Source organism: Rhinichthys klamathensis, unplaced genomic scaffold (assembly GCF_029890125.1).
Source record: "Rhinichthys klamathensis goyatoka isolate OS25496 unplaced genomic scaffold, OSU_Roscu_1.1 h1tg000325l_1, whole genome shotgun sequence".
NCBI classification, from domain to species: Eukaryota; Metazoa; Chordata; class Actinopteri; order Cypriniformes; family Leuciscidae; genus Rhinichthys; species Rhinichthys klamathensis.
In genome coordinates, this window is record NW_026606840.1 from 1,879,731 (window position 1) to 1,907,164 (window position 27,434).

Sequence of the window (27,434 nt, forward strand, 5' to 3'; positions counted from 1 at the left end):
ACCTGTTGACTCCACATTTGGCTCTACCGGGTTCCCTCGTCCCACTGGCTCCCCCTTGGTCAGTTGTCACACCACCTCCGCCACAGACTTGCTGATCTTTTGCAACACTCCGTTCCTCCAGCCCTATGGCTGCAGCGGGCTCCTCCTTCCCTTCGGGTACGCCTTGGTCCTCCATCACACCGGCATCGCCTCAGTCCTTGGGCAGCCTGGCTCCTCCTCAGACGATAGTCGCCGTGGCTTCTCCTAGGCCTCCTGTGCCAGCGATGTTTCTCTTCTCCATCGGCTACCTGACTACGTACCTGTGCGATCCTATCTCAAACTGTTTCATCTTCAGTCTTCTGTCTTCTGTGAATAACCGTCATCCAGTCACCTCTCATCTCAGCCTGCAACAGATAAGACCTGTCACTTTCATGCCAGTTTCAGCATAACTATCTGCAATCCAAAGACTCACCTGCTGACATCCTGTTTGTCATTCAATAAACTCTATTCAGATAATAATATCTGTGTCTGCATTCTTCTGTTCCATGACTATAATATATAATATTTTTCATGATGCAATAAAATCCCCATGTATAAAATCAGATCCAACATACATTATTAGGTAGGTCAAATGCATTGAGAAATCTTTGTATTATTGTCAGCAATATTGCACTAAATGGCCACTTTTATAGGCAGAAAAAATGTTTGTTGCCTCTAGTTGAACGTGTTTTATACAAAATAGTTTTTGCCATTTGTGTTTCAGGGTGGAGATCTGTTTGATGCAATCACCTCCTCAACAAAATACACTGAAAGAGATGCTTGTGTGATGGTATTCGACCTGGCAGCTGCTCTCAAATACCTGCACAGAATGTGTATCGTCCATCGAGACATCAAACCTGAGAATCTGCTGGTATGAACACATCTTGCACAGAGACTATGGATCTAAGAATACTTTAATTCACACATCTTTGACACACACAGCAATATAGAGACATGAAACCTGTGAAGAAAAAACTTTGCACTTTGTACCTGAAAAATTACTTAAGGCACAGTATGTAAAGAGGAAATAATGTAAATCCTGGTGGATAAAAATAACCCTTTTGCCTCTTTCACTATGTGTGTCGTAGGTGTGCGAGTACCCTAATGGTACAAAGTCTTTGAAGTTGGGTGATTTTGGCTTGGCCACAGTGGTTGAAGGCCCGCTGTACACTGTTTGCGGAACACCCACTTACGTTGCCCCAGAAATCATAGCAGAGTCAGGGTAAGAGTCATTGATTGTTTTGTTTTTATATCATCAAAAGTGATATTGCTATGGAAGCATGAATATCTGTGTTTAATAGCCTTTAAAATACTGGAGGATGAATGTTATTGACTGTCTTTATATCCGGGCATCGCTGCAGTTATGGGCTAAAGGTGGATATCTGGGCAGCTGGAGTGATTACCTATATCCTTCTATGTGGCTTCCCACCTTTCCGCAGGTAACACTAGATAAAACTGTCTCAGTCCTTCATGTTAAAGTCAGCATGAAACAGTAGTTGCGATAGTCTTTTCTTTCCAATAGTGACCTATATCCGAGTGAAATGGACAAGAAAAAATGTAGGGTGGGATTTTGTCCATCAAGAATTGATTGGATGGTTGAATCATTTTGGTTTGCTATTGGTCGATCTCATGTGAGTGACAGGTTGTCCTGCCCTCGCGCCAATAAACACGTCATCAGAGTACAGAAGAGATGTCATTGCAAGTGGGAGGGGAAGTTATTTTGGTTAAAGATTACCAGGACACATGAAATTAAAATTAAATTAAAACATTTAAATAATAATGTGCACAGATAAATCATTTATAATAAATACTGCAATATTCCATAAAAAAACAAACAAGAATTGTCCATTTTGATTTCATGGTGACTTTAATATACTAGAGTGTTAAAAATTCAGTCTCATTTTGTTCATTGCGTAGTGTTCTCAGAAGTTATTGTTCATTAAATATTGTGTGTGTGTCTGTGTGCATTGCATTTATTTTTGTAGTGAGAATAACCTTCAGGATGACCTATTTGATCAGATTCTGGTAGGGCGTTTAGAGTTCCCTTCACCCTTCTGGGACAATATCACTGATTCTGCTAAAGTGAGTACAGACAAACACACATTTTGACACATGCTACATTCTTAAAATGCACTGTTTCAATCTCACTCATTTATCTCCACATCCATCATTCTTCATCCTGTATACTCTGTCCTGACTGCTGCACTCCACTTTCTTTCATCCTACTCACACCATCAACTCACCTTATTCACATCCTCCCACTCTCACACTCAGCCCATCCAGCTTTAGAACTGTTTTTGCTAGGTTTATAACATCTTTCTCTTCACTGAATGGTAGAATGTTTTGCTGTGTTTGCAAATGTGAATGTTTTCATACACTTTAACATGTTTATCACATTTTAATTTAGAAAATTACATTTTATGTACAGTATATAGTGGTGTATATATACAGGTGTATATGTATATAAATTAGGAGTGTAACGGTACACAAACAATGATGGTTCGGTACGTACCTCAGTATTGAAGTCACGGTTCGGTACAGCAGGGGGAGAAAACTAAACATAAAATTTCAGCTTTTTTCTTAATTAAACTATACAAATATACACATTTGTTTTTGATTAAACAAATGTGTATATGTGTTTAATTCTATTATAATTAATTTGCTTAAGGATTAAACAAATCTATCTTAGCTAATGCTGTAAACTATATGGGGAGCCCTTAATTACACATTGCTATAATATTAAATGATACAATTAACAACAGAGCCCAAAATCATGCTGTAAATTGCACATAAGGCAGGTTTTGCATTAACTTCTAAATCTAATTATAAAGTTAATTTTCTAATTTTAATCATTTACACCGTGGCTTTCATAGCTTGTTTTCATGACAAATTTATTTAAACATACATTAAATAATCAATACATTACTAACAGGTTAAGTAAATATAATGAATAGGCTAATATCGTGCATATACAAAACTAACCTGCTGTTGACACTAAATGCCTGAGGTAAATGTAATGCTACTTGAGATATTCTTGATATTGATATCTTTCCGCAGTTGAAACACTGTGTGGCGAGCAGGACGAGGCCGAGTGACGTGAGAGCGGCGCGAGGCCGGTGGCGTGAGTGGTAATGAGCGACACTTGTGAGACGCACCGGTCTCGCATCTCTCACGGAGGAGCGGAGGCATAAAGGAGGAGCGACGACGGTGAAGATAGAGAGAGGAACAGGCCTTATTTTATGTTGTGTTTTGTTTCTGTGGCCAGCAGTCCTCCGTGAGAGATGCGAGACCGGTGCGTCTCACAGGTGTCGCTCATTACCACTCACGCCACCGGCCTCGCGCCGCTCTCACGTCACTCGGCCTCGTCCTGCTCGCCACACACTGGTTGAGAGCAAGGGGGTAATCCATCGACCGGAAGTTGAAGCCGGCCGGGTGCCGCCATGTTGTAGCAGAACTTCACTTGCGTTAGCATTTCCATTGACTCCCATTCATTTTTGCGTCACTTTGACAGCGAATAACTTTACATCTGAGGCGTTTAAAGACTCCATTTGTCCATTATTTATTTCTAAAGAAACACGACAATGTATAAAGGGCTCCATTACCTTCTATGTTACACTATGGCCCCGTAGAAACAGATTTAGTAAAAATAGGCTAACGATTGCGTCATAACCACTCGACTCTCTGTCGCGCTGTACAGAAGTTACCGCACAGACAGGAGGAGAAGCTCGCAGGCAATCGGGGGGACGTCCCGTCAAGGGAGAAGCCCACAGATAATGAGTCCATAAAAGCAAGGGAATTCTTACTCCTGCTCACTCACGCCAAAGAACTCTTTGCTCAAGTTCCCCGTCTCTGCAAGATTAACGTTGGCAATTTTCACGCACAGCTACTACAAGATTAACGTCTGTCAGACAGGTTGCTCACGTCATCAAGCTTAGTTTGAGTCGGTTTGAGTCTGCGCGTCAGGAACGGAAGTGCTCAAAAATCGCTAAAAATGGGCTTCAACTGTCTCAACTGAGTTCCAATGAGATGGCTCTGTCCACTTCTTATACTGTCTATGGTTGAGAGATGTAAACATCGATCGATCATCTCTTCTGAGCTTTTTTCTGGTAACAAACAGCATTGCATTGCCGTGCGCGCCCCCTTCTGGATTGGAGTGTGGATCGCCTGTGACTGATTGTATTTGTCGTGTGACTGCATGCACCGAACCATGACGTCCGTACCGTACGGTTCGAGACGAATACATGTACCGTTATACAACTAAAATATAAATGTGTATATATAATATATATACAGTATTCTCTCTCTAGACAGAGCATTATTAGCCAACTCAGCTGCTTACTCATGACACAAAGCAACACAGCTAAACGTATTCCTAATACTGTATGTTGGACCTTTTATTGAAAGTAGCCTACTTTTACCTGTTGAGACATGCCTTCACAAGCACCGTAAGAGCTAGGCGTGTGATGTTTGAGAAGAAACAACGTGTGAAAGGGGCATTTGCAAGGTTGTTTGAAAATATGCTTTATTTTTGTAAATCCGCTAGGTGCCACTAGTGTCACAGAAACTACATATTTCACCTTTAACTTTAAGTGCAAAGATTTAATATAACAGTATTTGTTTCCTGTCCTTTTGTGTACCTTTTTAATGCTAAAAATCTATTAAATCAACAAATAAATGATCATGATGTGTTCATACAGGAGTTGATTGGTCACATGCTGCTGGTGAATGTGGAGGCCAGATACACAGCAGATGATGTGCTGTCTCACCCCTGGGTCACGGTAAATGTGAGTGGATGGGTTTAGTGGTGTATATGTTTGATTTGTTTTTGTTTTTTGTCAATATTGTGGAGCTATGTAATGGATATGCTACACTAAAGTATCACATTTCTATATATATAATATACCAAAATCAAAATGTATTTTAGGCATTGCATGTTGAGCAGCATGGATGGCCGCAAGGGATTCACTCGCACACTTACTCATAAAACATTATTGATGCAATTTAAGCTGTATTAGAGGTGGTTTTGATTTGTTTCAAATTTTTTTCAAACTGAAACCCACAATTTAGTCAATATGTACTGGTGGACACAGTTACAGTATATTGCTCACCATTAGATTGGCCTATCCTAATCCACTTCATTAACCAACAGGAGGATGCTGCAATGGAAAACAATATGAAGATGGAGGTGGCAGGTAAACTCAAAAAGCACTTTAACTCTGTGCAGAAACAGAGCAACACTTCCCCTGGAGTCTCTGTTCTTGTGGTGAGCACACACACTCACATATGAGAAAAAGTCTGCCCATCATAACCGCAGCTGCTATCATCTGTTAAAATGCACTGCTTAAAAAAATAATCAATGTCATCCTCTCGGTCCCTAATGATTAGTACTTGGATTACACATAATTCCAAAGCATAGCGTCACTGAAATTACAGCCACTGTGGACACCAGCATCAAATCAATCAGTTTGTCTCCCTCAGCGCTCATGACTTACATAACTGCTAAGTCTCAGAAAATAGGAGAGATTATTGTATTGCAAACAAGCACAGCACCAAATATGCCAGAGCTATGAAATTGGAAATGACTTCAGAAAGCATCACATCAGGCGCAAGTATAAAGATCCCGTTCATTTTCTCCATACATTTTTTTTTATTTGACTTTAAGTGATAATGTATTTTTTTTAACCATTTAACACAGACCTACTGAGTCGTGTGATTTCAACTTTTGTATTTAAAATAATTAACCAAAACAAAAATGTGTTTAATTATGGTGAACATGTACGGTTCACTTGGAAACCTGGAATTATCGGAAATAGCCACGACAAAACTATGGTCACGTAGGTTATTTACACATTTAACTCGTGGCTACGAGAAATAGATTTCGTTCTCTCGACATAGGATCTCAAGGCCATGCCTTTACATCGCGTGACCACGACATAAGGATGTCGTTACCTCGAAAAAATTATCTCGTGGCCTCGACTTCTTATCACGTTCCCACAAGTCAATATGACGTTCCCACGAATTAATATCTCATTGCCATGACATATTATCACGTTCCCAAAACTAAGTGAACCGAAGGTGTCCCCTCCCGGTCACCGTATTTAATAGCCAAATTGATGGTTAAAAACTACAACCAATCAGACACTTGTCAAAACTAAATCACTCAGCAGTGATTCCCTTTAAAGCCGGGGACACACTTAACGACTGTAACTATTGCTATTCTTATATTCAATGACTACAAGTCATTAGTTTATTCATGTGATGCAAAGCTGAATTGTCTGCATCATTACTCCAGTCTTCAATGTCACATGATCCTTAAGAAGTCATTCTAATATGCTGATTTGGTGCTCAAGAAACATTTCTTAGTATTATCAATGTTGAAAACAGTTGTGCTGATTAATATTTTTGAGGAAACTGTGATAAATATTTTCCAGAAATCCTTCAAAAAGAACAAACATTTTTTTTACTGATACCATACTTTTGAACGGTGATGTATTTACAATACAGTGTTAAATACAGCAAAATGTGCAGTCAGTGCTGCTCTCTATAGTGCCTCAAAATGGCTGAAGGACTCAAAGGAATCATAATCCTTTTATTGTTTGGCATAAGCAGTACTTTATGAGCTCAGAGAGAGACATGGGAGAAGCATTTTCAGCCATTTCCACCCTCATGTCTTATTAAATTCCCATCCCAGTTCACTGCACCATAAACCCCTCACTGCAGTTGTCTTAGTTCTTATCACTGTCATCAAGGTGTTAGTTTATGTAAATGTGTTTTCAGTGTTGTCATCGGTCTTAACCTCGTCTATATTGTCATGATCAAGAATATTGTCTATTACCGGTACTCATTCTTTGAACTTGACCCCATCATGCAGAACTTGACCTCATCGTGCAGTTTTGATAAGACCTCAGTGTACATTTAAAATACTCAGCACATGGACAGAGCAGTATATTGAATATTCATGATATGCAAGGATTTTGCTAGAGCCTTTTTTTGTTCACTACACTGCTTGAAAAAGCAGCAAGGGTGAATCTCTGGCTGAATGTGTATTGATGTGAATCTCATTTGACAGTTTGAACTATAATGGCAGGGCTGTACCTACACCCCTTCCCTGCTCTCCCAAGACCCGAAGTGATGTCTGCCACTGGATATTGGGTATTTGAATCCAAACCTAAACCTATTTTTAATGAGCTTATGACTCTATACTAAAATCTAGCACTCTGACTGCCTCCTATTAACCCTCACTGGGTTTTTTCAGCATTTCTGGTCTTGCCTCACAATAATCATACCATATTTTACCTCATGTCCCAACCATAATCTGGTCCACTTTCTGTGTTCCCATCTCCTCACTCCACTCCATGTTCATGGTGGCTCTTTCATGGTGAATACTTTATTGCTGTAATATTCTGAGCCATATGGCTTGTGTTGCACATTTGTGCTCTATATTGTTTCTTTCTGGGCTTTAGTTGGAAGGTTTGTATTGGCATGCATGCATTACTGACTGCTTGAATATTAACACTGCAATCTGATGGCCTCTCTCTCTCTTCCTCTCTTTATATCTCTCTCTGTTACCTAATCCAGAGACAGTATTTCATGGCAGTTGCCAATGTCCTCAAAATGAACCTCATTCTTAGGATCTTGACCATTGCCATCAAACTATCAAAGAAAGTGGTTTACGAATATGAAACTCTGCCACCATCGCAGTATTGTAATTTAAATTAATAAATCTAATGACAGAGAGAGAGAGAGAGAGAGAGAGAGAGAGAGAGAGAGAGAGAGAGAGAGAGAGAGAGAGAGAGAGAGAGAGAGAGAGAGAGAGAGAGAGAGAGAGAGAGAGAGAGAGAGAGAGAGAGAGAGAGAGAGAGAGAGAGAGAGAGACATAATTATGCACAAAAATTGCCTTGGATGAAATATTTTATTTAAAGTTTGAAAGACTTGTTTAGACATTTTTAGATGAAATGGGGTTTACTTGTTGATTATTTTACTTTTTTATTACATTTAATTGATTTGTTTCATTTTGCCGCCAGTATATTTATCTAATAGGATCCGGACAGGTGCTATTCATTTTATCAGCTTTCTTTTACATTTTTCGGTTTTGTCCACATCAGCTGAGAACTTACCAAAGAAACGTATCATATCACGTATCAAATCGTATCACAGTTTAAAAGAATAGCTCACCCATAAATGAAACTTTTATTAATTACTCACTCTCATGTCATTCTAAATGACATGTACTGAAATAAAAATAGGTTTTAATTAATCATCACAAGGATATTTTCCATTAAACAAAACAGCAACAGTTCATACTGGTGGTGGTTTGTCAGGCTCTACAAAAAAAAAAAAGCAATATAAAATGTTTTTTTTTTTTTTTTTTTTTTAAACACTAAAGAAGTACTATATGACTCATCTGCTATATTATTCACTGATAATCAGCTGTCAAATTAAATATGGTGCCATTGACATTGGTTCTCGTCTTGTAACCACACGTCATTACATCAGACATGCACCATAGGCACCAAAAGCTATGGCTTTAGATGGTCATATGGACTAAATTGATGGTGCTTTTTTGCACACTTTTTGGAATTTGACAGCTTGTTTGGATATTAAAAACATCAGCATGCAGGTTTGGAACAATATTTGGGTGAACAAACAATGTCCAGAATGTTAATTTCTGCGTGATCTATCCCTTTAAGTGGCTATATTTAGCTTTATTTAAGCAAGCTGGTGTTTCTAAAGTAGTCCTTGTGAAATGTCCCTTAGCTGAACTGTTAGAGGTTGTTAGTGTTGTGTATAAGAATTTGTGCTGTATGTGCTCTGTGAGTAAGACTAGTCTTTGTCCTCTGCTTCTGCTCTCCCCATGGCATTGCTATCCTCTGACTAGCTCCAAGGCAATGGTATGTACTAACACTAACTGCTATGCTCCTCCCTCCCCGCCGCCGTCTCCTCGCACATACACTCTTATACTGGGAGAAAGTGACAGTAACATCTTCATTTTATTTATTTAATTTGTATTTAATTTAACTTTTTAACTAATTTGAATCTATATTTATTATTTATATATTTTAATCTTTTTATTTATTTAATCTTTTTTACCCCACTGATTTTCTCTAAACATTTCCTCGGACTCCCTAGCACTTTCTTGGGCCCCCCCACACTCACTTTAACTTTAATCCTGCCATGAACTTCAGTGGTGTTTTTTTCCATTTTCTGTCTCTTTCTCTGCTGTGGTCTTTTTCCAACTGCGACGTGATCAATAGTATTGACTTTTCAATGAAACCGGGTTATGCATAATGTCTTTTATATCTTAGTATGGACCAGTTTCCTGTTACAGCAACAAGAAAAAACACAGAACAGCTGCTTTATTGAAACCTTAAAGGGTCATGCAAAATTAGAATTCTGCCATCATTTTCTCACTCACATTTATCATTCCGATGGCTTTCTTTCTTCAGCAGAACTAAAAAGATGATATTTTGAAGAATGTTTCAGTGTTATTTTTTCAGCAAAATGAGAGTCAGAAAATGTCTTTGTTAATATTTAATGGACTTGAGCTCATTGTTAGTTTGTGCTAATTTATACATTAACTAAAGTAAACTATATTGTATGCATGGTGGGAACATGCAGATGTTGTCTCACATAAAATCTCTCAAACCTTATTGAATGTGTATTTTAGGTAAAAAATGTACCTTTTACCAGTGCACACATTGTTTACACCCTACATAATACTTTTGTCCCCACAAAGATATTAGTACCAGAATTGTTTGACCTTGTGGGGACATTTTTTATTTGATTTTGGTCTCCATAACAGCTTATAAATCATATTAGAATATGCTTTTAAAAAAAGTAAAACATGCTGAAGGTTTCCTGTTTATGGGTAGGATTAGAATATACAGTTTGTATATTATAAAATCATAATGTCTATTGAATATCACCATAAAACATGAAAACCCAACGTGTGGGCGTGTGTGTTTTAAGTGAGAGCCATAATTTTGGAACAACATGAGGCTGAGAAAATGATGAGAGAATTCTCATTTTTGGGTGCACTGTTCCTTTAAGATTGAATTTATCGCTTTCTTGACCTCCCTGATTGTAACTTCATCTCACTTACTCTTTCCCTACTGAATTGTTTTCAATTTCCTTTCCATTTTTGGGTGGGTGCACCTCATGTGAACATTAACATGCAGTATTGTCTCTCTCTTGTAGAACACAGCTCTAGATAAGGAAACCATCCAGCTCTCTCGCCGGCGTAAGGACACCAGCCCCCCTCCAGGAAAAAGCCCCTCCTCCACCCATCCAGAGAGACGACGCTCCAATAGGAGACGGTCATCTGCCCAATCGGTGGATTCTAGGAGTGCTGCTGCTCTGGTTGAGCCTTTAGACTCAACAACCCCCAATACACCATCAGCACCTCTGCCCTCCCCTTGCTCTGCCCCACTTCACTACTTCCCAGAATGCAATGCTGAGGCCAACAAGGGCTTGCCGAAGGAAGAATAACTCTACTTAGGGGAAACAATATGGAGACAATTCCAAATATACAAATAAATAATTAAATAGTTACTCTGCAAATCTTTAACGCTTCATTCTAGCAGAAGACTGGAATACACTACACACGATTTGCTCAGATTTTTGCCCCAATTTACAGCCTGGAAGAGTTGCCAAAAGTGTTATCTTATCCATTGTGACGTACATCTAAGTGAAACAGCTTCTCGAACAAGAATAAATATTGGGCAGGACTTGATTTTGTCGATCAGGAATTGATTGGATCATTGTTGTCTGCTATTGATCTCATGTGAGTGACAGGTTATCCCGTCCTTGTGCCGAAAAACACATCATGAAAAGAGATGTTGCTGCAAGAGGGACAGGAACATCACAAGGGCACATGAATTAAAAAAAATATATATATATATTTTGATGTGCACGGACAACTCATTTATAGGCTAATACTGCGATAAGAATAGTCCATTTGGATTTCATGGTGACTTTAAGGCTGGGATACAACACAACTTTTAAAATCTGAGCAGATTTTAAAACACTAACTGATGATCACACACTTTCAGGTCGTTCCTAACACAACAAACTCACGCAGAAACACTCGCCTCATTGCCAGGAGACGCATTACAAATGTATCTGAAGCTGTCTGTGCCCATCATACACTATGCGATGTTCTGTGAAATCTGTCAACTTAAATCTGCAGACTGGCTCTGAGCCTCTGACTTTCAGCAACTATACCATTGACTCGTCCAGACTGTAAATCGGGGCAAACAGCTGAGCACAATTTGTGTACTGTATTCCAGCCAAACAGTACAGTCAGAACTGTCTGTATAGTGGTCGTCTGCTCGTCTCCCTGCTTTCTTCTTCCAGTTTGGCTTCGGATTCCAGCACCCGGGGTGGGTTTGAAAACTTTTATGTGATTGATTGTATATAGGTGCTTTGGATATCAAAGATCCGCTCTGCTTTTGTGTTTACTGACATGAACAGCTCACGTCTCGATTGTGAATAGCAAGCACGTTTTAGGGTGGATCTAATTGCAACGGGGAAGAAAGACTTTGAAACTGGCAAGAAACTTGTCCTGCTGAAACTTGAAAGTATGTTTGAAAATAGACCGCTTGACCTTTTGACTACACAAGAAAGCGATTTGCATTTGTGGTGGTGTGTTTTTAAGAGGGTGTGCATATATTGCACTACTGTGTTCTGGAGTCATTCTGCAGTAGTTTAGAGTTGCCTTCATATGAGCCAGCAAAGCAAGAAATCTGTAGGGATTGTTAATAGTTCTGTTCTTTTGCTAATTTATTTGTACAGATTAGACATAATGTGAAATTGTATTTTAGAATAGTTTGATATTTTCAAGCCGGAGTCATTAAGTGCACGATATTTTGATTTAGTATTAGATTACAATCTGTCTTTGTCACCTATTTCTCCATGTACTGTCTGTACTTGTTCTTTGCTCACCATGCCCTGATTCGAAGAGAGGGATGAAGCTTGTTAATAAATGTATATGACATAATGAACTGATTTTTGACATGTTCAAGGTTTCAAGAAATATGGCAATATTCGGTATCATTTGTGGAAGGCTATATTTCATGTTTAATAGATGTCATTTTCTATTAGTGTTCCATATCATCTCATAATCAAGGAAATGCAATAAAATTATCTAGCTGTTGTTTATCCTTGTCTTGTCCTTATTACGGAATGATCCCAGTAAACTCTACAAACCAGCCAAATAAATCAGTTTTACTTTCTCTAGCATAAAAAACAGGTGTAGCCTAACTCAACATCGCCATCTGTGGGTGGAGAATGGGGCCAAAGGACACCCGGGGTAAAACGTGTCTGTTTGTATTTTTTTTCTAATCAAATGAATAACACATTCACATTTCCTACATCACTATTTCCTATCGCTTATTCAGAAGACCTATTGGATATGGCACAACAAAGGTTTGTCCTCCTGAGAACAAAAAAAAAAAAAAAATTTTTATTCATGTTATGCCATGTCCTCTAGTGGTACTCAGTTGCTTAAAAAGTAAAAAGACATCAAATAAAAAGTATAGGTAAAAACAAAGGGATTTTTTTAATTATTATTCAGGAATACATTTTTAGGTTTCAGGTTCCAAAATTGAACGAATTGATATACCATTTTACTTTATGCAATATGTTGGTTAAATGGGTAGTTCTATTCAATACAATGTATCTCCACTGTAGCCTATCTAATTTGCACATTAATGTGTTCTTGGGGTAACATGTAATGAAAAAAGAAGTGTAATAATGGGAGTGAAAATTGTCAACATTTTCATAATAATATCTATTATTTCATAGGAATATATACAATTTCTTTCCCTATTCTCTTGTTGTGTCTACCAAAATGCCTATGTGTCCTAAGTGCCAAATTTGATCATTAAATTAATATCAGTCATTTTTAAAGACCAAGGAGAAGTTCTTGTTACGGTGAAACCTCCATACCTCCATTTGGTATCTCTAAGAAAAGCCCTCAACAGGACATCCAGACTTAAAACTGTGATATGTATGTTGTCAGAGAAATTCACTAATATAATGCCCACAGTGTACAAAAGTCTATTCCTGGGTTCCAGGAAGAATATTAGTTGCCTGCTATAGCCTATAGGCCTACCCTATTACTATTTATATGTTATATGAAAGCTGTAACACTTTCAAATGATATAAACTTTTTTCAAAACACCGTCCTTGACTAACAAAAAAAATCCTCTTAATTTCCTTAATAAGAATAACTAGCGTTACACCATTTTTCTAATTTCAAAACATGCTTCTCCGCCTAATAAATGATCCATTCTTTCCATAATGTTCAACCAGTGCCATATCGTCTAATTTATAATTTTGCATTCTCGTCTCTTGTAGACAGAAAACAACAAAGGTGACAAAGCATCCGTGAGGTGCCCCTGTGTTTAAAAACAATATATTTTAACACCCCGGGCGACAGTTCCGGTCACATCCTATACTTTTCAGCTATTTCCCCCCGGCTTGTAAACTTTAGCGATGGCCCTAAGTATAAAATCGTAGCTCTAAGCGGTATATTTTCTAAAATTTGTAGGCTATCCTAATTACATTCATAAACATAATAATAATAAAAACACAACATTTGGAGTCTTTAGACAAGCTGCACTGCAATCAATAATTCATTCATTTTAATGGTTATGGGTGAAATTTGACTCACAGATCACAGGTGAGGGCATCAGTTTAAACAATCTGTAGCACGCCACACACACCACAATCATTAAACTTAGGCCTATGTGGAATACAGGATTCTGAGTAGAGCGGTGGCATTGAGCTGTCCATAATCTATAAATTGGCAACGCAAGTTGGATAACTCATTACTTATATTTTTGATACCGTGGCATTCATAATAAAAAAATAAAAAGCTGGATAACTCATTACCGCCATCTAATGACTACAAATGATTATTACGATTACCCTCTGTAATTATGTAAAAAAAAAAAAGCCCTCTCTCGGACAGCGTTCATTTTAAAGTATTATCTAGAAAACGAAAATATCGATAAGAAAAACAACGCACATGTAAAATACTCAAGAGCTTGATGAGAGAAAACCTAAAATAGAGCAAGACTGAATAACAATGAGCTTTATTCGCCATTTACGCTCGTATTTTGATTTTTTAAACAATCTTTCAGGACCAACACAGACACAACATCTAATCAAACAATGCTAATAATAGTAGTAATAATAATAATAATACGTGGTCGCGTCCTCCTAAAACTCAATTTCCCATAAGCCCCAAGCACACTATACGATATGGCGTCATGGCGTAAACGCCATTGGCCAATTCCTGTTGGGTCGGCCATATTGGAATTTGAAGTCTGCTATACTGTGAGCAGGTTGGCAGGCTCTTAGATTATATCTCTTAAATACAGCTATATTTTATCCGTGTCCGCAGCGTCAGAGCCTGGCATTGCACCAGAGACCCTGCTGTTTGTGGACGGAACGCTGTCTGTGTATTCCGTGGGTAGAAATGAGTCCTACAGACGCCAAACGCGGAGCGAAGCGCAGGAAGAATAAGCGGGGCGGCGGCGCAGGGAAGGCCGGAGCTCCGCCAACACCCTCCAGCGGCACTGCGCACGGAGACCCGAGTACCATCCCCAGCCTCAACGGAGAGGTGAGCGGCGGCTGGGGCATGCGGGGTGGTTGATGGTGCATGTGGGTGTAGTTTACTTCAGATTCCATGATATTGGAGGCCTAAGAGAAGCTCCTGTAGCTGATCTCACGTTTACATGGAGCCTGAGCTGAGCTTCACTGATCTAGAGCTTTAATCTTACATATTTCCTAGTCTGATCATCGAAACATGGGAAGAAACCCGTGAAGACGTGTGGAAAGCACATTTAGAGTGATTTTATTCAACGGATGTGTGAGTGTTTTTTGTCGCTCTGAGTGATGTGAAGCTAACTTGTCAAGCGCTGCCCAGTTTTAGCTTACCGGTATGTGTTTACAAGGTGTACTTCAATAACCATATGATTTTTATCAACCTTCCTTAATAAAAAGCAGTAAATGTATTCTTGAGGCTGAAAATATCACTGTTTATGAACCGCAGTCACAGTAATGTAACCATGTCGATAGACAGATCAAATGCTAAAGTCCACCGTTTTTTGACATTTACGCTCAAAATATTCTCTTACTCGTTTCTTTCTTTATTCTTTTTAGCACAGGTTTTACTGTTTAAAACGTTATGTATTGCGTTATTAAATAAAATGGAGGTAATAATTGCCTTTCTGAACTTTCTGGCAGTTGTGTCAGGTATGATCAAACCGGAAGTGCTTGAAAATATCCAACCGTAAATGTCAACAAAGCCTGTAATATGTCTGTCAGTGGTTTTAAAATGAGACTTGTACAAAGTTTCTGATTTGGACGTAAAGGTTATGTGATGTATTGTCACTTAGCACAGTTAACTCTTAGTATATACTTACCTACCATATTTATAGACATACACACTCTTACCTCAGTTTATCTGCTGCTTTCCTTTTGAGTTGTGCATTTATCCAGCCTGAGAAGTGTCAGGGAATGAACAGGTCACTCACAGCACAGGGTCCAGTGTCCAGGGCTTTGCCAGAGACTTGTTCTTTCTGATGGTATGCCTCTGTTTCCAAGGAAACCACATCTGTAGCTTAACAAGAGTATCAGTCTGTATTGACATAAGCAAGCCAAAGCGACCATTTCATCTCTGGACTGAATCATGGCTATTTTGCTTACATACAGTGCACATATTTCAGTGACCAGAGGGCAAAACGTGAGGATGTCTGTCTAACTGTCTTTGATTTCTGAATCTGACTATGACATGTTCTCTTAGAAGTTTAGGTCATATGTGAATCATTTGTTGCAATATTTCTTTTGATGGAATAACACAGCCAAACAACCTCTGGTTAACTCCAGTAAAGCTGTTTGTAATCTACTGTACAGAGCTTGTTTGCAGGTTGTTGTTGTCTCAGGAATTATTGTGACATTTTTGTGTTTAACTAAGCACATGCTCAAGACCTCACATTTTCCTATTCCAGATAGCAATTTTGGTTAAAATTGAATCGTGTAATTTTTTTTTCTCAAAAGATTTTCCAAATACTACCATTGGTCGGACAGACAGCTATTGGTTAAGCCAATCTGTCTGTTGGTCAACAATTGGCTTAGGCTAAATGTTGTATATATCTGCACTTTAAACTGAGATATGAGGAAGGCACTTTACCATGGAAAATGTCACTCATCAGCTTTAAAGCAGTTTCATTTTTTTTTGCAATGTAATATTGTGGCCATAGCTGTCTGTATGTTCACAAGCACTGATTTATTGAATAGCTGATAACCTGCTGGCTATTCTAAATAAAAAATGAGGATTCTTTTAACAGCCACATATAACAGCTCTTACATTATTTGTGAGCTGCTGCAAATTCAATTTGTATTTATTTATTTAGGTTTATTATGACATTTAATATTACTGGATAGCTGCATTGTCTTGACTGCTATTTTTAAATTACAATATTTAAAGCTGCAGTCCGTAGCTTTTTTTGGGGTTAAAAATTATCCAAAATACATATTTGAGAAAATACATAACCAGCCAGTGTTCAAAACTGTCTGCTTGCCTTAGCTCGATTCAAAGCGGTAAGCTTGTAATAATGTTTTTAATTCCAGTGGTACTGGTAGATTTCCGCGAGAGATTCGAGCATGTCTTTGCGTCATTACGTCACATCTGTACACATAAAGAAGGAGTCTCGGCTAGTATAAGCTATATTGCGTGTGAGGATGCTGGAGGTGGAGATTTAGCCTTTTCTCACAGCACTTGATATAATTAAACTTCTCAATTTGATGGCGGATCCAGAAAGGTTCAAACGACAATCACCAGTGACAACAGATTCACGCGCTGTAAAATGCAAAAGACTTCGTTCGGACTTTGGAGTGGCTACAGAAAAAAAGAGACTGCAACCGGCCCATGCGAAAACAAGGATACATATCGGAAGGACATTACATGTAGTCACGCAATGCTGACGTTGTTAACATTAACAATTTGAGAACAAAGTATAATTTGCACGGTTTTGCGTGATATGATAACTTATAAGCGATTGTTAGATTTAATCAGAACAAAAGTGGATGTTTCTTACTAGTTCAGATGACATTTTCCGGTGAACATTATTATGTTGGTCATACTTCCAAAAAGAATAATCTGTGATTCTGAATGACAGTATCGACACCGGCGCGGCGACTGACAGCGGCACGCTCTCCTCAAACATTGTGTTCATCCGCGCGGTGCCTTGTCGAGGGTGTTGAACTACAACTCACGTAAAGTTGATAATTCCACGAATGACTGCAATTGCAGATTTCAAACAGAGATGGCGACAAAGAGGGAAAACGCCGGACTGCACCTTTAATATAATAAATATGTCTGGAACACTGGACAGAAAATGCTCCTCTAGTTTTGCTTCAGGACACAGATTTTAGAATGGACATCAAGTGACAACTCCACACTCTATTTAACAACATTCTTTATTGTTTCTGTGCAAAAGTAAAAAATAAAATAAAACATGGAATTTTTTTTTTGTTACTGAAAGTTTATTATTGAATTGTAAATGTCTTATTTTGATGGTTTCATGCCAGTAATTCACCATGTGGAGCAAATTTTGGTCTGTACAAATCATGTTTATCCTCTTTTAATGTAGTCTGTAGTCTGGTTTGTATTTTCTTTTATTTTGCATAGTTCATGGGCATATCATTACACCTGTCCATGTTGGCACTTGCATAATTTGTCTAGCTTCTACTAAGTGACAGATGAATTTGTGCCAAAATATTATAGTTTTAACATCAACAACAAAATATATTGAAAGTGTTTTCTCTTATTTTGCTGTCTAAATGCATGCATGATTGTATTTTATTCTTTCTATTGCTGTCCACTGCTCTATCATAAAACCCACAATCCATTTTGAGTTGTGACTCATCAGTTGAGAGGACCTTTGGAAAATGAAGTACATGTAGAAGTAATACTTTCATCATATGTCATCTTCACAGAATTATTATATAAAAATAGGTGTTCGGCTACTGTCAGCGGTTCATTCGGGGTCAACCTCGCTCTATCCAGTGGAGATTTAACTCTGCTGCATGGTGCTGCGAAAGGTTTTTTTTTTTTTTTTGCGTTTTGACAGCTACGAGTAGTGCATTTAGATGGCACTCTTTTAGCTTTGAGCTGAAGTCGTAAACAACATAGTGTATGTAATTACATTATTGTAATAAGTTTATAACCTTGAGCCTGGAATGAGTTGATTTATCGCCGGCTTTCTCTTTAGGTCCCATTGAATGGCGCTCCACAGTTTTCAGAAGGCCCAGTAAACGCTGACTTCTCTGGAGTCCTTCAGGTAACAGGCAAATCTCTCACTTTGGAACACAGCGCTCTGCCATATTTGCATTTTCTCTGTGCGGTAGCCGGTAGCAGAGCTGTGATTTCCTGAAAGTCTGATCCGGTGTAAGTTGAGTTAGCCTACTGTTTTGAAGCGTTATTCTAGTCTTCTAGAGTGTTGAACCATTGATCTCCTGTAGCGGACGACCATTAGTGCAATTTGAGATATCCTTATGGACATTTTACGTATCTAGCAGAAGGGAAAGCTGCTTCCTCACAGTTGATCTGTTTTGCTGTCTCTTACGCAGACCCCGTTCACTTTCGGGGTGAACCAGAGGGCACCCTACACCACTGGTGACCGTTGCCTGCTGTGTCGCAGCGAGCGCAAGGATGCCGTCTCCCAGGATATTGGAGGATCCAGTCAGAATGGCACATCCCAGTCACCCAAATCTTCCAACGCCCTTCAGTTGCCTCTGTACGTCTGCTCTGACTGCAAACGTACAGTGGAGAAGGACGATCGTCAGCCCTCCCTCGACCATTCTCTGTTGGTATGTTCCTTCGATACTTGCATGTTTCTCCTCTGCCTCTAGTCTTAAAAAACATAATTGGGCAAATAATAAGTCTGAATTCCTATAATTAACTTGCTCATTTTCAGCTGAGTCAGAGAAATTTGAAGGAAGTGTTGATTCGCTCAGTATTTTTCCTTCATTAAAAAAAGTTTACCCCTAAAGCAACCAATAGTACCTCTCCAGTCATATTTTAAGTGAGGAAATATAAGCATCATTTTACATGGATGGAGCTGCCTCATGTTGAGATCACATGACCAGCCAAATACTACTTGCTTTATCTTAGTAAACCCCATTTTGTTTGACATCTGATGAATTGTGCCGTTTGGAATCTGTATAAGTCTAAGATGGCTGTTAGGGTAGAATAAACAAACCAAAAAAATCGTATCTTCAAGCATTTATTTATATCAAAACGTTTAACACAGGTACTTCTCATAATAATGTAAGATACACTTTTTACCCTTTGCAGTGAAGACAGCTGTGTGTTACCACTAACATCTCATGTTATATTGGTTTCGTTAGTAGTTTCATTAGTTAGTAGTTTCATTTTCACTCCGCATTGATTTCACAGGCAGGTAGATGTACTGTTTTCCTGTTGACATGTTTTTGATAAAGATGTTTTTAGATCAGAGTTTCACAAACTTCTGAGTCATAAATCATAAACCCCCCAAAATCAGCAAAGGCTCCATGGTCCCCCAGTTGTCTCTGCATGATGAACTTACTTCATTTATTAGCAGTTGGCTGTAGGGGTGGGCGATATACAGAGATTTTGGAATATCATCTCTATTGCAATTATGCTCACGTGACGTTGCTGTGCTGCACAGTCACGAGAGTTTATCTTTTTCATGCGTTTTTAAGTATTGTGGTTTAAAAAACGAGTGATTTTACTCATTTTGATATATGCGTGAGATGAATAACTTTCTCATCACTGTTTGAGAGACAAGCTCAATTGAAGGCGCTGCTCATAAAGCGTGAGAACTGAACTGAGTGCTTTTGACGATTAATTGGGCTTGATAAATACTTGATAAAAACACATACTTATGTGTGAAAGTGACCATGTCTTTGCAAGTACAGTCCTTATGTCTTAAGTGAATGTAAACACAAGTATATTGGATCCATGCAGTCGGTCTTAAAATGACAGCATCCAAATTTACCTGCTGTCGTTCTTAATGTTAATGCGAATGGGGACGACAATAATTATGGAATTTCAATGGTATCAAAAATTTCGATATTGTTTTGAGCAACATTTTAAATTACATTATTACAGCTAGTGCTGGGCGGTAAACCGGTTCAAACCGAAAACCGGTTTATATTTTCGTCACGATATTGATTTTGAATAAACCGCCATACCGGTGTATTTAATTACACGACGTTCGGAACGAACGTTACGCTGCGCGACACTGTTTCAGACGGACCCTTTACAATGTTGCACTTCCAAGCAGCGACGAGTGAGGGTAAACAAACAGCAGTGCTCTGTTACGTTACATGGACGATGGATGCTGAAGAATTAGTACAACATGACACAGAAGAACTTGTGCCAAAAAGAGGAGCCGGGTCTGTTGTTTGGAGGTTTTTTGGTTTCCAAAAATCCGACGTCGACCAAACAACCATTTTATGTAAGTGCTGTCGGGCTAAAATTCTCGCCAAAGGCGGCAACACGAGCAATTTGTTAAGTACTTGAACTAGCAAAAGTATTCCAAGTTGTTCTAATTGTGTTGTTTAAAATAAAAGTTCTGTATTTTGACTGCAATTGTCTTTGCATTCTGATTCCTCACTTCATTAGAATCATGAATGGCTCTTTTTTGTAAACAACCGCATAATTTTCTGGGGCCATGCAAACCTGTATTACTAGTGTGGAATTATTCTACAATATTCACTAATGACAGTAAAATAGACCATCCTAAGTCAATTTACTGCAGTAATTCCTCTCTCAACCAGTAGAAAATGCATTGAACACCTGACTATGCATGAAAAAAAAGAAAACGTCATAAACCGGAAACCGGCATAATTTTGAAAAAAAAAAAACCGTCATATAAATTTTTGGTCAAACCGCCCAGCACTAATTACAGCTCCATTTTAATTTGAAAGTAATGTGAAAGACATGTTTGTTTGTTTTGTGCAGTGGTCAAAGATGTCCATCTAGTGTCTGTCCTACAAAGAAAAACAATTAAAAAAACAGTGCAGTGGAATGCAAAAATGCATTCTGTGTGAATGACCCTTTAAAGATTTGATGTCCGGCTGTAGACATCAATTTAAGGTGGAGATTGGATTAGCATTACCTTGTTAGAGAGCTCAGGGTATTTGAAGGACAGGTGCAACCAGAACTGCACGCCCCCCTGCAATACCTCTACTACTCCCCACAGTTTTGGAAGCTCTATTTTAGAGTAGGCTATGTGCTGGTTGCTGCTTATGGTTGAATGAATGAGGCATTTATATACTGCTTTAGCTTTACTATGTACTATTGTACACGCAAAGCAGTTTACAATCATATCAGGAAGTGTCTCCTCAACCACCACCAGAGTTCAGCATCCACTTGGATGATGCGATGACAGCCACAGAACAACGGCGCCGGTGCGCTCACCACACCCCATCTATAGGTGGTGATGGGAGAGAGTGAAGGAGCCAGTTGAGTGAATGGGGATTATTTGGAGGCTATGGGTGTATTCACACCAGGAAAGTCCGCTAGTTCACTTGCTTTGGTCCGGACCAAAATACAATGTTGATTTTTTTTTTTTTTTTTGTGTGGTTCGCTTTCACACTGCCTTTTTTGCAAGTAAACCAAAATTTGTAAACAAAACCACACATGTGCTAAGGTCATTCATTCATTGGACAGAAATTCTCAAGCAGGGAAAAGCAGGAAGTGCAAAAACAGGCTAATCATGGAGATCTTTCGTAGTGCAATTTTTATTCTTTTACTTATTTGGTGTTACCAGCTACTAAGGTAATATCAATAAACTTATGAGCATAATATGATACGATGTTGTTACTAGGGATGCTCATTTCGGTTAATTTTCCCGACCGACAACCGCCACTCGCTATCCGAGTATTAACCGTTAACTGATAAGATTATAATAGCCTATTGAATTAAATAAAAATAAAATTGACGAGTGTCTGTGACCTGTTAAAAATACAAAAAAAAATTGTGTGCAAACAGCAGAACAGATCAACAACAGAACCTGGATTCACATCAAATTTTCACGCACTTGACAGTGACAACAGAGAAAAACAGAATAAAATAATATAAATAAAAAACATAAAATAGGCCTACACTAATTTTTTTTACTTAAATAATTAACAAATAAAGATGACAAAAATAAATCACTGAATCCTTTTGAAGCTTTGAAAAAACGGCAATTTCTTTCCCTCCAGACTAAGTTTTTTCGTCAAATAAAAATAGCAGGCCTACCTCAATCCACACATTGTAGTTTTTATTTTAAAAAAGTAACATGTCTTCATGATGTGGGGTTAGTCTGGAGCGCAGCCTGTTGATTTAGACCCGCGGCAGAAAACACCCTCTCAGATGGCACAGATGTCCCGGGAATACAGAGATAACGTCTCGCTAGAATGGCCAGCTTCGGGAAGCGACTTTCATTTGCTTGTGGATGTTTGCTTCGCAAGTGATATTGCATTGTACTTGTAACCACTGCTGTATTTTAATACCACGTAGCATATTTTGCAAGTAACTTCGTCGCCCTTTCTGTCGAAATGGTCCCACACAGTACTTCTTTTCGCTCGCTCGCTTCATTTGGCTTGCTCAGCGAAATATGTCTGTAGGCATGTGTGGTTGCGACGTGCCCCGTGAGTTAACAAATATAGGCTATATAGTATTTTTTTTTAACCATGCAGCAAACAAACAAACAACAACAAAAAAAACTACCAAAAAAAAAAACTGTTAAACCGTTTAATTGATAGTATTAATCGGTCAAAAATTTTACTTTCGGTTAACGTCATAGACTGTAAAAAAATAGGTTAACGTTTAAACGTTCAATATGAGCATCCCTAGATATTGTAATTAGGAATTTGCGAAGATGAAGATGTGCTGCAAGACGGTCCCTGCGGAGAGAGCATGCTCTTAACTGATGAAGTTCAAACATTATTAAAAACAAGTGAACAGTCAGTAATAAAATAAGAACAAATACACAAGCAGAAATGAATACTAAATAACAAAGTTACAAAGTCTAACAGTAGTATTCAGGTACAGAAATGAATAATTAAGCCTAAATGTAGCCTAAAATAACACTATTTGTTCACTGTAGAAATTATTATTAAATTGTTGTTTTATTGACATTAACGACACAGACAACAGTAGGAATATTAGGTGTCTGCTGTAACTTTAAGACTGAATGTAAGGGACCGAAAAAACTGACACACATTATCGTTTCTTTTCAACTGTTCACTTATGACATAACCGAGAGAATACGCGCCTCTCTCTCTCTCTCTCTCTCTCTGCGAGCGCGCACTTCAAATGTATAGATAACTATCGATATTTTCGCCTCTTCTTCTGCGTTTAAAATTGTCAAGACAAAACACGTCCAAATGATAAATTTTCACTCTATGATGGTTAAATTTAGCAGTTAATCCGCGAATCATATGCGTGCCGAACCGTGGGGCAGCTGGTCCGTACGGATCAACTGCGATGTATAATGTTTCATCACCCCAAATTACAATCCCCCAAAAAATCAGACTGTCAAAAAAGCCACAGTGCTTTCTGCAATTGGGTCGTGTCATGTTCACACCTTAAACGAACCGTACCAGAGTTCGTTTGGAACCGGACCGTGTGTTGGTACGGTTGTTTGTCCGCACCCGAGTGCGATTGCTGTATTTACACCTGCCCAAAAGATCTGCACCAAGGGGGAAAACGTATTTGAGTTTGATTCAATCGAACCAAACAAGACAGGTGTGAATACACCCTAAGATTGATAAGGGCCAATGGAGGGAATGTGGCCAGGACACCAGGGTTACACCCCTACTCCTTTACGGGAAGTGCCATGGGATTTTTAATGACCACAGAGAGTCAGGACCTCGTTTTGATCGTCTCATCCGTAGGCCGGTGTGCGCGGAGGCTCTGCCTTCTGTCACATGGAAATCTTTTCTGCTTAAAGCAACACTAAGTACGATTTTTTACCTTAAAATAATGTTTCCAAAATCGTTTCAGTGGTTCATTAAGTTGTAAAAGGGTGAAAGGCACTTTTGGATTCGCTTTGCGGTCGTATATCTGCTATAACCACGCTATGTATGATTGCCAGATCGGGTCGCGTTTCTGTAGTTCTAATGAGACATAAGAAAACTACAAATTTGACTTGCTTTACATCAAGCGTTACAATAGTCATTATTTTTTTTTCTTCGTTTCTGATGTCGCAATACATCATACTTTCATGAAATCATGCGACATACTCGACCTTGTCTGTGGACATCGTTCATTCCAAATCCGGTGCTGGATAAACAACGAGCGTGTGTGCGGCAGTAGGCTGCGGTAGGCTAAATTATTTACGACAGCGGTAATGGACAATTCCGCTTCCAACCTGTAGGGTGACCGCAGAGGAAAAGTTACTTGGTGTTGCTTTAATTTCTCCTGTTCAGTCCGTTAAGGTCAGACGTCCGCGAGTGAAAACATGAACACACTGGAGAGCTGCTTTACAGTAGAAAAATAAGAAACTTCTGATGAAACGAGACACTGACAGTGATTTTCATGTTTAATATGGTAAAGCTGCTTGATTTTAAGCAATCTATTGTATAAAGTGCTGTATAAATAAACGTGATGTGACTAGAGAGTGTCAAATTGCAGAGCTCGTGCAAACATAACGTTGCTATGATAAAATGCTTTTCTTATGCTCTATTACAAGTGCTTGCTGTTTTCTCAGTTTTGTTGTGTGTTGATTGTTATTGAGAGGAAAGCACGCAGCACATATTTTCATCTTCATTCAAACTTCGCTCTCGTTAGTGTGGGTGGCATTGGATGTTATCTAACAGAATATCTCTGCTCACGTATTTCAAACTTTTTTTACCCCTAAGCGAAGAACGAAAAATAACTTTACTGTGAGAATATCGATGCCTTTACAGCCTAGAGTCCCATCACTATTCTGGGGCATTAGGACCCACACAGACCACAGGGTGAGCGCCCCTTGCTGGCCTCACTAACACCTCCTCCAGCCTAGTTTTCCCAGGAGGTCTCCCATCCAGGTACTAACCAGGTTCAACCCTGCTTTGCTTCAGTGGGCAACCAGTCTTGGGCTACAGGGTGATATGGCTGTGGACATGGCTTATCTTTCCTTTTTTCTTATTTTTCCTTTTTATTTTACTGAGAATGTGCTTATGTTGGTATGCTTCAATTCAATTTAAATCATTGTGATTAAATCAGAATTGCTATTTCATACAAATTTATGGTGGCCAAACTTTCGTTGCTTCCGTAGTTGTTGTTGTTGTTGTAGTAATTTACATTTTAATCAGGCTAAAAAAAAAAAAAAAATCCACTTGTCCCAGACAAGCAGTTAATGTCGCGCACGGTTTACGCATTTTTTGCTAATGTTTTTGACACCTCAGGTGCCTTTTTTCCAAAAGCACATTTTAAAAGCACCTGTTGGGAGTAGCTGTAAGTTTTAGGTAGGGGAACACTCAACATAATAATCAACAATTAATTTACAGAATTAAATTAGAACAGAATTTACATTTCTAATAAATAAAAATACAAAACAAAATAAGTCAGAATCAAATCACAAGGTGCAGAACAAATGTGTGCAAAATGCCTAAAGTGCAGGGGAACATCTATTCAAAATACAAGCCACAAATAGTTGAATTAGATAACCCTGAGTGATCAATAAATAAAATAAAAATAAAGAAATGATTAAAATAATGCAAGTATAGCCAGAATTGTCAACTTTGTCTTTTTAACTGCAGAAAATACAATAAACTAAACTGGAGTGGCAGTCTTTTTAGCTAAACATGTTCACAGCATCCAAAAATCAAATTAGAACCGGCTGAAATGTTTTGAAATCACTTGTACCCCACCTGATCGAAAGAAAAAAATCTAGTCTTTCTAGTCTGTCTGTGTCCGTTTGAGTCTTTTCAAATTGTATGCGAAAAACACTTAATATCCTAAGACAGACAGATATATTAAAAGATCAAATTCTGTACACACCTTATTAATAAAGCATACTATATAGCCTACAGAAAAGCAGATGAGTCCAGATTATGAACTTGCATGTTTAATTACACATAAATCATTTTCCCTCCCATAGAAAACCGTTATTATAAAGAAAACACGTTGCGTTCATATTCTGCGCTCATCTGCTTTTCTGTACATAGCTTAGTATGTTTAGTATGGTCTTTACTGAGTTTGGTCTTTTAACATCACTATCTTAATATACATTAAAGGTGCAGTGTGTAGATTTTAGCGGCATCTAGCGGTTCGGTTGCGAGTTGCATTAATGGCTCAGCCCACTGCTCACCCCTCCCTTTCGAAGAAGCTACGGTTGCTAAAACGGGACAAACATATCGTCGTCTGAGACAGCAGAGAATAGCCAGAGTAAGCCAAGAGTGTGTAACATTGTCACTGTTTCTGTACCACAGTCCATTATAAACCACATCATGGATAAAGTTTACAAAGCCATAGTCAGGTGAGGATCAAGGGTCTTAATATATAATATAATAATAGTAATCAGCTGATTGTCTCACAAACGTAACCAGCACATTTCTCCCCACACAGCAAACCCATAATACAGCGAGGGAGAAGAACCACATGAAACTATCCAACTACATATTTTTTCTAACAGGGTAGTAAAAGTTTAGCTGGCTAATATGAGCTGTTACTGTGGCTGAGCTGGTTAAAGCGTAAAGCCTTGTTTAAACTCGACGCGTCCGCATGAGCGCAAAGGTGCGCGCGGCAAAAATGACATGATTGTAACAGCGCGCGCGCCTCCGCATCCCCTAGACACCATTTACTACACACAATAGGCTTTTTTTTCTCTGATTTTGAAAACTCTTTGCGATCGACTTAATGCTTCCAAGATCGACTTGTTGACCGCGATCGACAGGTTGGTGATTCCTGTAACGTTACTGTTTTACGGTCAATGACAAGAGTAGCTACTAATCAGCTGTCTCACGAACGTAACAGCACATTTATCCCCACATAGCAAAGCCATAACACAGCGAGGGAGAAGAACTAAGGCCATGTCCACACGGACACGGGTATTTTTATAACCGGAGTTTTTCCTACAGCGTTTTAAAAAAAAATCCCGTCCACACATGCTCGGTCTCTGTCTACATGAAAACGTAAAAACACGCAATCAAGCGCGGTCAAGAGCATGTCACGCCACCAGGCGGCGATATAAACCTTAACCCTAAAGCCACGTTGGCCAATCAGAAGCGCAAATCTGATGTCAAACACAGCTGATAACGGCGCACACTCTGACGTCGCAAGGCAAAAACCCCGTTTCACTGTCTACACGACAACACTGTAACCGGCGTTTCTGAAAATCCTCACCCTGGCAGGGGTTTTCAAAAATGTTCGGTTTCAGTGC

At 38.8% G+C, this 27,434-nt stretch overlaps 2 protein-coding genes across 9 annotated transcripts in view; both read left to right on the forward strand.

The window, feature by feature from the left end:
* dclk2a (doublecortin-like kinase 2a) overlaps positions 1-11,129 on the forward strand; it is a 64,474-nt gene extending 53,345 nt beyond the window's left edge. For 2 of the 7 annotated variants that reach the window (XM_056271773.1, XM_056271774.1), the window contains exons 12-18: positions 743-889; positions 1,107-1,240; positions 1,380-1,457; positions 2,004-2,100; positions 4,716-4,802; positions 5,168-5,281; positions 10,216-11,129. In XM_056271773.1, coding sequence (XP_056127748.1) covers positions 743-889; positions 1,107-1,240; positions 1,380-1,457; positions 2,004-2,100; positions 4,716-4,802; positions 5,168-5,281; positions 10,216-10,506 — 948 coding nt within the window. In that variant the 3' untranslated portion in view covers positions 10,507-11,129. Of the gene's footprint in view, positions 1-742; positions 890-1,106; positions 1,241-1,379; positions 1,458-2,003; positions 2,101-4,715; positions 4,803-5,167; positions 5,282-7,087; positions 7,171-8,896; positions 8,910-10,215 lie in introns of those variants that run through there. The other 5 variants (XM_056271775.1, XM_056271777.1, XR_008809646.1 and 2 more) reach the window with 4 other exon arrangements.
* A 3,200-nt stretch (positions 11,130-14,329) lies between these two features.
* Positions 14,330-27,434, forward strand: part of fam193a (family with sequence similarity 193 member A) — a 40,405-nt gene continuing 27,300 nt past the window's right edge. Inside the window, exons 1-3 of one of the 2 annotated variants that reach the window (XM_056271771.1) lie at positions 14,330-14,647; positions 18,303-18,371; positions 18,661-18,900. In XM_056271771.1, the coding sequence (XP_056127746.1) occupies positions 14,504-14,647; positions 18,303-18,371; positions 18,661-18,900 (453 nt within the window). In that variant the 5' untranslated portion in view covers positions 14,330-14,503. The remainder of the gene's footprint in view (positions 14,648-18,302; positions 18,372-18,660; positions 18,901-27,434) is intronic. The other variant, XM_056271772.1, reaches the window with a different exon arrangement.